Source organism: Thermobia domestica, chromosome 10, assembly GCF_964235325.1.
Source record: "Thermobia domestica chromosome 10, izTheDome1.hap1.1, whole genome shotgun sequence".
Lineage (NCBI taxonomy): Eukaryota > Metazoa > Arthropoda > Insecta > Zygentoma > Lepismatidae > Thermobia > Thermobia domestica.
Genome location: NC_137463.1, coordinates 99,093,743 through 99,105,804, shown reverse-complemented (window position 1 = coordinate 99,105,804; position 12,062 = coordinate 99,093,743). Strand labels below are relative to the sequence as shown.

Sequence of the window (12,062 nt, the reverse complement as noted above, 5' to 3'; positions counted from 1 at the left end):
ACGGAAAAATTGTTAGAAGTCTGAATTTGGGCCCTATACACATATACTCACACATAAATATACATATTATAAAAATTACTACGCCATTAGAGTCATGATTGAAACATCATTTTCTTCAGCATAACTGGCCCTTTGCAACAGTTCCACTCACATGTCCGTATCATACACCTGCAGCAGAAAAATCGGGAAAAACCGGATTTTTTTCTGAAAAAGTCACCCAATCGGAACACTTGTGCTCCTTGGGCCTGGGCCCGGTTTCACGTAGAAATCTCAAAAAAATTAGAAATATCTAAAGGTACACACAATTCGTATATAAAGTTTCAATCTGATATCTTGAAAACTAAAGGCGTGAAAAATTTTTGAAATTTGCCTTAAGAAAAATAAAAAAGTCATGCCCCACCGCCCCCACTTGGCGCCGCCAAGTTGATCATCCCTTTCCAAAACGCATCTGGGGTGTTCTTTGGTTCATCCTTTACCAATAAAAAAGCCCGGGTTAAACACCTGTTATAGAACCTAAATAAGCGATCGAAGACGATAGTACGCCATGGTAAAAGTTACCAAAAATCCTAAAAGGGTTAAGTGTCGCCTCTAATACTTTAAGTTCTTAGCTCTCAAATTTAGAAGAGCGCCTAATGCTTCATATATTTGTCCTATTTCTACATTTCATCCCATCTGTATGTATGATTTTTCTTCACAATAGAATTATTATACCTTTGTCTTATAACAACTCTAACAGATCATAATGTAACGAATCAACTGTTTCGTTACATTAACTGCGAGCAAATCTTAAGTGATGTTTGGTTGATTGGGGGAAAGAATGAGGACGGCAGTAGCTAGCTATTTGTCCTCGTCATAAACAATTATGAATACAATTCACCTATTATTTTAAATACTTTTTCTGGATATTTTAAGGAATAAGTTAATAAGAACATTTTGCAGGGTCATTCATAGTATAAGATATATATAAAATATAATTATAAGACCAGTTTCAGAGAAAATATATATTTAAAAAGTTTATTTTTAGAAGACCGTGTGTGTGAAATTGACCTTTTAGGTTTCTCAATCTTTGGAACGAAACGTTCCTTTACTACTAATTTTACAGAATAAGTGAATGAACGAATATCCATATCTATATCTATATCTATATCTATATCTATCTATCTATCTATCTATCTATCTATCTATCTATCTATCTATCTATATATATATATATATATATATATATATATATATATATATATATATACAATGGGTGTTAATGAACTATACCGACAACTTTAAGAGCTGATTCCTCACCAAAAAATAAGAGAAAAAGTTCATATGGACCTATGGCGAAAAGTGCATAGTTTCAGAGCTAGGGCTGTCCAAAAACGCGAAAAAGCCAAATTTCAAGAGGCCCTATTTCGAATTAGAGAGACTGTGGATGGTGGTCCTTATCAGCGTAAAAGAAGTTACGCATACACAATCCAAAAATGCATATTTCATTAACCCTTAACGAGTTTTCGTAACCATTTGGTTACACATTTTTTGATTTTGCCTATGGGGTTGAAGAGTGTTATATTTCGGTATTGTTCGTTGTAGTTATTTGTGTACATACTTTCTGCGATGGGAGAGCAGCTATTGCCCCCTTGTGACAACTCTGGTGAATTTTATGCGGGAAGTAGTGTGTGGATATGTTGTTGTTTTGCAAGCAGTGATGGAAGCAGACAGAAAATATTAAATACTGAAGGTAAGCAGTTTATGTTTTTATTTTTCTCGATATGTTCTTGTTTGTAAGTCATTGCCCAACAATGTGCAGGTATGAAAACGTCATAATGTCAAAAATTGATTACTATTTACGATAAAAATATACTACGTAACCATTCGGTTACATTGTTCAGTAACGGATCAAACGGATACTTTGTACAGGAAAAAATACAAAATATTGGACTAGCTTATATTGATGTATCTTTTGATATTTTTATAGAAAATCTAACGTAAAAAATAAACATAGTACTCTGTTTATTAGTCAAATTTTAAATTTCATACAGAGGCTCATTGTGGGATATATATATGTAAATGTATATGTGTGTATAAATAAGTTTTACTGTGAAATCTCATGTCAGATGCAAAGGAGAAATATTGTGATAGGCTATTTACATTTTTGCAGGTGACTGTGTTTCATCAAAAATGGGTGAAGAACATACCACCGTTGATATATCCTATGGAAGGAAACTAAGCATAAGACCAACAGTAGTGATCTCTTTCTCTTCTAATCTATCGGATTTCGGAACCTCGGATTCAGAACCTAATCTTACTTTCAGTGATTCAGATCCAGATTATATACCTGAGATATTGTGCAGAGTGAGGCATCAGTCAGTTAAGACTCCTGTAGCACAGGAACATCTTGGCATTCACATTTGGTTCATGGTATATGTTTTTCGCGTGGGTAATGGACCATATTTTTTGACATGGATGCCCTGGTGGCCATCTTGGTAGCCGTAATCTTGGATCCAACAGTAGTGGATTTTTAAATGGAAGGGGATATGTGGGATATCATTTGACATGACCTCAATTTCAGGGAAACAGTGATACAGACTATTTCACCTACCGTTATTGGTTCAGAAGTTATTTTGCCACAAAGTGTGAAAATTTGGCATTACAGCATTATTTGCTCTATGTGCTATCCTTGAGTAAGGCAAGCTGCAAAGCGCCTCTGCGAATCCGCATGGATTCGCAACAGCATGTCAACGGTTTCACAACATTGCAAAATTCTCTGCATCAGATGGTGAATATCATGGATGGATTCTTGATAAATAAGGTTCCTCAGATGATAGCAGAGGAAGAGCTCTAGTGGCGTAAAATCTGGTCCACTCTATCCGTCTCCGTCGCCCATTCCAATGTCCCGGAAATGGTCTATCGAGCCATTGGCGTGAACATAAGGCATAGTGAGTTGGAGCTCCGTCTTGCTGAAAAATTATGGGAAATCACCGTCCTCATTCAAGAGAGAGGAGTGTGAGTTTTTAGTCGTGTACATTGATAACTTTTTACAAGTGTGAGTTAATGCAATATTTGAAGGATGTAATGAAAATCTCAACTCTACCAACAATGAGACAAAATCGTTTAGGAGACAGAAGATAATATTTTTTTCTTATCTTCTGAAGCAAACACATGAGAAGTGTAGACAAGTCAAACATGTTCATAGAACTCTGCCGTACACCAATGAAATCAAATTGATGGTGTTTTAGAATTTTTGGGTACATGCTAGATTTAGTTGTTGTAAACAGCTGGTTACCTTACAAAAGAGAGCGTAAAGTACTTGGGAAATCATCCAGACATCTTAAAGTATTTCAGGCTGATACTGCATCTGCACTAGTATCATGCAGAAAGCCTAAACGAGGGAGACTATCTTTAGAAAGCTTGAGCGAACCTCAAGTGAAAATATGTCGACCTGTTGCTGCGTGACCATATGATGATACAAGGAAAGATTTTGTTGCTCACTGAGCCTACACATCTAAGGGAAGATGTCGTTTTTGTAAGTCGGGAGTAACAATCTCACTGAAGAATTCCTTTATGCAGTTCCATCTGTAAGTATATGTATCACGATAAGGAATGTTTTTGTCACTTGGTAATTGATATCCTTTCTAGACCCCTAAGTCACTGTTACACTACGTTGATATATTCAAATTTAAAAATATAAAAAATTGTATAAAAAAGAAGAATATTCTATAAAACTACGCATATATTTGAATATTATATTTATTCAATCTGTATTTTCAGCGAAATGTAAATATTTTTTCTATGTGGACTCATAGATAGTACCTTACATTTTCTTATAAATTAATATTCGAGATTTAGATATTAAATCCTATAAAGTAAACAACTCTTACCATGTTTCATTTATTTCTCCTTTCTTATGAGACTACTTTTCTTTATTACTATATGGCTACAAGTACTCAAAAATCACTTTGCGGAAAACTGTGCAATGTAACCATTTGGACACAACTCAGTTCTCGAAAACTATTGGCGAGAAAATTTAGAAAACTACTTTCAAATGATATACAAACCAAATAGACGACATGCTGCAAATATCATAATTTTTTGATAATTTTTAAAGGTAGTGAACTGTTAAGGGTTAATGTTCAATAGGTGTACAGAGCATTCCCTGCAGGATGAAATACCCAGACATGCCATCAACGGAATTTTGAGATATGCTCCGACTTTATGATTGGTCCAAAGTAGGCAAACTATAACCATGTCGGTCCCGGAGTTCCCCACAGGGAACATAAAATATGACAACATTATTATTTCTTTACAACTTTAAAATCAGACTGGCAACATTGAAAACTGTTTGCAAGGGTTGATCCATCTATGATCATCCCCTGTAAACAGTTTTCAATGTTGCCAGTCTGATTTTAAATTTGTAAAGAAATAATAATGTCTTCATATTTTATGTCCCCTGTGGGGAACTCAGGGACCGACATGGATAAACGTTGATAGCAGAGAACATGAAATCTTTTGGCTCAATGTCGGAAGTGTTAAGGATCGTCAGCAGCACGGTCTCTCGTACTCGGGAAAACGCATGGTACGATGTTTTCTTTCACGCTTATAAGTGAAGAAAACGTGAAATATACAATGACGAAATACATATCATCACACATTATTCCGAATACAAAGAAACATTAAGCTTCCGGTTCCTAACACTTCCACCTGCTCTCCGAAGCATTGGTTGTCCATTGTTGTCAAGGTTTACCTCCTGCCTACTTTGGACCCTTCTTGAAATCAGGGTATATCTGAAAACTCTATTGAAAGCATATCTGAGAATCATATCCTGTAGGGAATTACCTCTACACTTATTGACAATTGACGAAATATGCACTTTTGGATTGTGAATTAATCAGTTTGTTCGTTCTTATTACTTAATCAAAAGAGCTTATGAAATGGAATACACAGTCAGAAGACAAGCACATAACACTGGTTATTTCAATCTATGTTTACGAAGAAATAATTACGTACTTTTATGATATATTTCATCAACAGTATCATACACGTGGAGCATGTAGAATAAATGAGAAGGAAAAAAAATGTTTTCTTTCTAGTGTGAGAATTATCTGTTACGTGTTCTCACTATCATGGAAACACATAAAGTTTTTCTCACTTTCTCCTTTCATGTCTGTATGTAGTTTACTTCATAAAGATCACCGTTAGGAAGAAGAATCCACAATAATATTTCTAACGGATCTTAGACGTTAAAGTACGAATCAAAACAATTATAATGTTTTATATGAAAGGTCATTAATGTGCTCGCTGCAGTGGAAAGTGTATGGAATTGTTCAGTCAAGTGAAGTTTATGATGTAATACATAGTGGGAAGTGGGAAGGACATTTTTGAAAACAGCCAGATTCTATATTTTAGGTTGTTAGCATTATTGTCCTGGTGAAACTCAGGGGAAAAACACTAAAAAGCAAACTGTTAGAATTGCCGGCTACATAATTCGAACTTCTTAATTGCAAAACAACGCCAATTTACCATTTATGCTCATACATAACGAGAAAGCAATGACTATTGCTATAAAAGTCATCGTATTTCTACCATATCAGTTACATTCATTACATGAGAGTACTTGAATTAATTTTCGATTTTAAGATTTTGAACTACCAATGCTTTTAAACCTTGTTAGATGGGATTGATTTGAGTTTAACGTCTAGTTTCAGCATAGAAGCTTTATGAGATGTGATTTACTGTTCAAAGTACGATTCGAACCACTACTCGGGTTTATATCCGAGGCTAGTAACTTCAACGGAAGCCGAACTTCAGACCATGTTTACAGAAAGTACGTGTGTAAGTCACTCGGCCACAAGAAGGTACATCTTTAAACCTTATTCTGTTCCTCTTTCAAGTATAGGCCTACACGCCTGATTTCATATTCAATTACAGTTGGACATCGATAACTCGAATTTCTTGATAACTCGAATCTTGTACTTTAACATTTCCTTGAACTTTCTATAACACTTAATGTTAAAATAATCGATATAAGTTGAATGTTTAAACATTGCAACCTCGATAAATCGAATTTTAAGGGTTTCATAATAATATTTAAAAACCTCGGTAACTTGAATTTTCGTATCTGCGAACCTTTACGAGTCAAAGTTTACCTCTATAAGTCGAATTTCTCTTGATATGAACTCGATAACTATAAGCTATTGCTCTTTGCTTTTACGTAATTGCCATTTTACTGTAATTGTGTTTTACTTATGTGTAGTATTTAATTTTACTAGTAATCTTATTTAATTTAAGGGACTTTCACAACTTCGACTTACAGAGGTTGAATGAATAAATTTCGAGTTATGGAGATTTTATAGTCACTTTTCATGCGGAACGCTGAACCTCAGTATCTCGAATTTTTGTTGTGGCAACTTCGAGTCTTGTTTACTCGAAAAACTCGACAAGAATTATCTATTTAGCTATTATTGATAATTTTTATCTATTCCATTCAGCTTCGAGTTATTTATTTATTTATCGACACAACAGGCATTACTGCCCAATTACAGTGTCTACATGTAATACATAATTTTAATACATAGTGCATTTGTACGTGCCTTCCTGCAGTAGAACAGGCCACTATTTCCCTTGCTTGTTTCGAGGGTTGGAACCTGGATTATTAAGATTATTAATGAGGTCCCATTGTATTTATTTTGTTAGTTTCTGATTAGCCAAATTCTGAAGGATTCATCATAGTATGTATTAAAACTGAGACGAATTAAACCCAAGCCGTAATCAAAATCTTCTAATTCGATTATAGTATTTCAATACAAAATATTGTTAATAATTTATGCGAATCTTAAAAAAAAAAAAAAGTTTGCTTAATGAAACTTAATGGGTAGTTGACATTCTTGTTTCACAATCTGTTCGAATTCAGTACTCGGTTGTTCCGACTGAAATTTTTCGAAAGCTTTTCCTCGGTTTCATCAGGGAAAAATCAAGATGGTCCTTTTTTGCCGTCAAGTTTTAATCAAATCAAAAGAAAATACTTGCTTTCCAAAATTCCAAAATTCAAAATGCAGACTAAGAGATTTCATAATTATGTATAAACGTCTCCAGAAATCAGTTTCATCCATGTATATTTAATGGTCAAACAAGTCAATTTGTTTTCGAGTTCGATTCCCAGTGGGAACTCATGTGGTTCTGACCACGTAATCAGTAGGTCCATGGCTCATATAGCCTGGCTGCTGAACGGGACGTTAAACTCAAAATCAACTCAACTCAATTAATTTGCTTTCTTTTAGAAAAATTCCTGCTCGTTATTTCTAGCTATGATCCCACTACACGATGATCTATCCCTGCTCCCACTATAAGGTAAGAATAAATTTGTTTTAGAAATTAAGACACTTCTTTGTTTTTATTTCCACTAAAATCTACTTGTTAACTATCACTGTAAGTTCATATTCATTTGTATTGAGTATTGTATTATAGCAGAAACGTAGACACTACACAAGATCAATGAAAATAATAATAATAATAAACCAGTTGAGAATGCTCCAAGAGCAATGCCAGAATGAACTTAAAAAGAATTGAGAGACGGAGAGGGAAGTATAACTGTGATTGTTCCTATGTGTAAAACTAAATCTTTTTATCCGTACCTTCTTCTGTTTCTAGCAAAATATTATCTCTCTATGACTTACGGTTCCCGAGATATGACTTCTTAAATTTCCTGAAATTCGAACTTTTTTGGCCAATATCTGGGGAACGATAGCCAGTTGGCCAGTGGCCACTGGTTACCATATAGTACCAAAATGTTCGCCAGGTTCCCGAGATATGGCTCCTTAAATCTTCCGAAATCGAACTATTTTTTGGCAACTATCTTCGGAATGGTAAGTCATAGAGAGATGATATTAGCGTTAATCAATACCTAAGAGGACGGAAAATATTCGACAATATTAAGTGGTAGCCACAATTGGACAAGTGGTGGCCACCAAAATCACCTCTCTATAACTTGTGGTTCCCGAGATATGGCTTCTTAAATCTCTGGAAATCAGACATTTTTTAGCCAATATCTCGGGAACGGTAAGAGTGACGCTAAAAATTCCATCACTTTTTCAAATAGGTTTTGATGCTCTATCGAATGGAGGGCTCAAAATTGAAAAAAATCGCAAATAACAGACAGACACACACACACACACACACACACAGAGAGAGAGAGAGAGAGAGAGAGAGACATAGAGAATTCAGTAACAAACTTTTTAAGTTCGTTGAAAATCAACAACTCTGAAAGTAGCCCTGAAGAAGAATGTAAAAGAAAAAAAAGGGAGGGAGAAAATATTAACAAAACCTAGAAAAGAGAGGGACTATTCTAGAGATAGACGGAAAAAATATAGAAATTGATAGTTCTTTTAAAACTAAAATATCTTATTAGAGATATAATAGAATAGATAGAAAAAAGAAAATAAACTGATAAGCATATTATTCGAAAATAAAAATATCTTGCCAGGGGTACAGTGGAATGCATAAAAGAAAAAATAATAAAGTTATTATTTGAAAACAAAACATCGTATTAAGAATTTAATGTAATAGATAAAAGAGAGACTAATAAGTAATTATATGGAAAGAAAATACCCTGTTAAGGATACAATGGAATAGATAAGAAAAAGAAAAAAAACAGATAAGGACATTGTTTGAATTGAAAATATCTTATTAGAGACAAAATGAAATAGACAGTAAAAAGGAAATTAAATTGATAAGGATATTAGGTGAATGGAGAATATTTTATTAATAATATAATGGAATAGATGGAAACAAGAAAAAATATAATAAGGATATTATTTGAAACTTAAATATCTTATTAACGATATAATTGAATAGATAAATAAAAGAGAATAAACTGATAAAGATATTACTTGAATAGAAAATATCTTATTAAGGATATAATAGAGTATATGGAAAACGGGGAAGGAAATTGATAAGAATGTTATTTGAAAAGAAAATATGTTATTAGGGACATGAATAAATAATTACATAGAAAAAGGAAATTATACTGATCAGGATATTATTTGAAAAGAAAATAACTTATAAATATAATAGTGTAAATATAAAAAGGAAAAGAAACTGATAAGAATATTATTTAAAAAGAAAGTAATAGGTATACAATGGAAAAGACGAAAAAATAAAATAAACTGATAAGGATATTATTTGAATGGAGAATATTTTGTTAGGAGTTATATGGAATAGGTAGAAAAAGAAAAATAAACTGAGTAGAAGATTGTTTGAAAATATCTTAATAGGGATATAATGAAATAGAAATAAAAAACGAAAATAAACTGATTAGAATATTAACTGAAAAGAAAATATCTTCTTAGGAATGAGATAGAAAAGATAGGAAAAGAGATTATTTTAAAAGAAAATATTTTATTAGGGATATAATGGAATATGGGACGTAAGGTAAAGGCAGAGGAAGAAGAAAGCTTTTTAAGTTTTACGTCCCATGATTATGCCAGCTAGGCTAAAGGAGATGGTGATGATGAGAAATGAATGAAATGAAGAAAGTGGGAGGAAACGGGAGAACTCAAAGAAAACTCACACGGTGTTTGTCCACAAAGTTCACTTGGGGCGAGCTGGGATCGAATCCAGGATTCCATGCACCAGTGGTGAACGCTCTACCACTTAGCCACCGAGACCCATAGAGGACGAAGGGTACTGACATCATTCTTCATATCGAAGCGAGTAGCGGATGGGAGCTTTTAAATCAACGATGATTTACCTTTCAATGATGTCATAACACTTTCGATATTAATAATCATATCCAATCACGAAGATTTGAGCAACAAGTAAACAGGACAATAAAGCTAATAGGCGACTGAAAAAAATTTTCAAACCTTATTTTTTTAAAAAAAAAAAAAGTCACTATTATGGTAGTATTTTAAATAAATTAAACAAATATAGCGTACCTGAAATCTAAGTTCTCGTACGGGTGGTTTAGCATATGGAATTCCTCGGAAAGCGAAGTATCTTTTCCCGGAGAACGATCTCTCAACAGATCCTTGCACATCGCCTTGAGCTACTTTAACAATAGGTGATAATTCTCTCCCTGCTGCAAGAAGACTACACAAAACTAACAAAAGTAGTTGCAGACAGTAGTTCATCTTGACACACTACAGCCGGCAATATAAACGTTCAACGACTACCTAGAAATGATACTGAATACTTTGATGGAGCTGCTTTTATACTAAAACTAATCAAAAATGAATTTCTCAACGTCTTACTATTCTCCTTGCACTTTTCACATTCAATAATTTTTGTGAGACGTCCTTAATCTAAATTGCAAAATGTATTTTGTCTTAACCTTCTGCGTTAGTTTTTCCGCTTTTTTATGATACTGGTACTGTCTTCCGCCTGGCATGTTCTTCACCTGTTATATTAATGTATTGTATCTTGTTAACTGACGGGTTCAAGGGAATTCTTCTGAAATCCTATGCGAAACGGATGTTACTTAAGAATTATTTCCACTTGTTGAATTTTATAATTGACGTTTGTTATAATAAAAATCAGCTTGTTTATTACGTGTGAAATTTGTAGTTTTACAACACATATGAGGCTTATTTGGGTTGGTGCACGTGGAAAGAATATTGCTCAAATAAGCGTACATATATGGAATTTGTGACTCAGTAACATACTAACGTGAATATGAAAAAAAAAAAGGATCTATATAACAAAAATGGAAAGGACGTTGTATGTCACCTCTTCAAGAGAAAATGGCTTATCCTTTTGAAGTGAGTTCTTGAGTATAGAACTTGGTTCAAATGAAATCTTTAAGTTTTACGTCCCACGGTTATGCCGGTTAGGCTAAAGGAGACGGTGATGATGAGAGATGAGTGAAATGGTGGAATGATGAAAGTGGGAGGAAACGGGAGAACCCCGAGAAAACCCACGAGCACGGTGTTTGTCCACCACAAAGTTCACTTGGCGGAGGCTAGAACTTGGTTCAATCATGGTTTATAATTATCATTCTAAGAGAAGCTAAGAGGGTTTAAGCTGTATGGTAACACTCGAGTATTTAAAAGTTCCTCAAGTTTGGCAGATAAAACTCGACTCTTCATTAAAACTAAGTGAAAGCATTTTAGAAAATTTCGTTTCTAAAGGAGGGAAGGGAGCAATTCATATCTTTCTAGGTATTATATTTGAATTTCCGATATTATACAACACAATGTGAGAAAACATCTGAACCGTTTACAGTAAATTTTTATATTATTCACATCAAACTTGGAGTTTATCGTTTTACTGTAATTGGAATATACACTCTAATGATGGGAAGGGGGTTCATTCTTTTCATCGGGATACGTATAAAGTCATCGTTAAAAATAATTGAGAATATGTTTCAATATTATCGAAAATTCCGTTTCTAAAGGTGGAAAGAGAGGGGAAATTCTGTGATATTATAAACTCCGAATTTGTATTCATTAAAATTTAGCCTAACGATTCCCATGAAGTAGGTGAATTCATTTGAATGAATTTTTTGACATAGTTAAGCACTTTAGAACTGCTATGTCTTTATCATTTCATTTTGACTGTTACACGCTTCGTAAGAGGGGGAATGTTGAAATACGCTATAACCTGGTGAGTCCATTCTACTCTAAATCCTGGTTTCTGCTATCTTTGATTTTCATTATAGCGTATTCCAAAACAAAATTGAATAATAATGGCGACAACACATATTATCTCATGATATTCTTGACATCGAAGCTCGTAGACAAGTATATTCCTACGCGGACTTTACTTTAGGATTTATTTAAACACACCTTAATTATCTAACTAACATTTTCGGAATATCAAGTTCAGTAAGCTTGTTATATAATATTTCTCTCCTAACAGAGTCGCACGATTCTCTGAAATAAATAAATAACTGATGTTCGGTATCAAGGTGTTGTACTCCCATTTCTTTTCGAGTATTTGACGAATGGTAAATGTTTGGTAGATAGTTAATCGATTTCGCCTAAATCTGCACTGATAATCTTCAATGATTTCATCTGTGTATGTTGTCAATCTTGCTAACAAAATGTTTGAGAAAATTTTATGGAATGTTGACAATGGAG

General features: G+C 33.7%; 1 protein-coding gene across 1 annotated transcript in view; it reads right to left on the bottom strand.

Moving 5' to 3' along the window:
• The window catches only part of LOC145662600 (venom carboxylesterase-6-like), a 37,208-nt gene extending 27,040 nt beyond the window's left edge, over positions 1–10,168 (bottom strand). Inside the window, exon 1 of the mRNA XM_081728316.1 lies at positions 9,921–10,168. Coding sequence (XP_081584442.1) covers positions 9,921–10,115 — 195 coding nt within the window. The 5' untranslated portion in view covers positions 10,116–10,168. The remainder of the gene's footprint in view (positions 1–9,920) is intronic.
• Between the last annotated feature and the right edge of the window lie 1,894 nt (positions 10,169–12,062).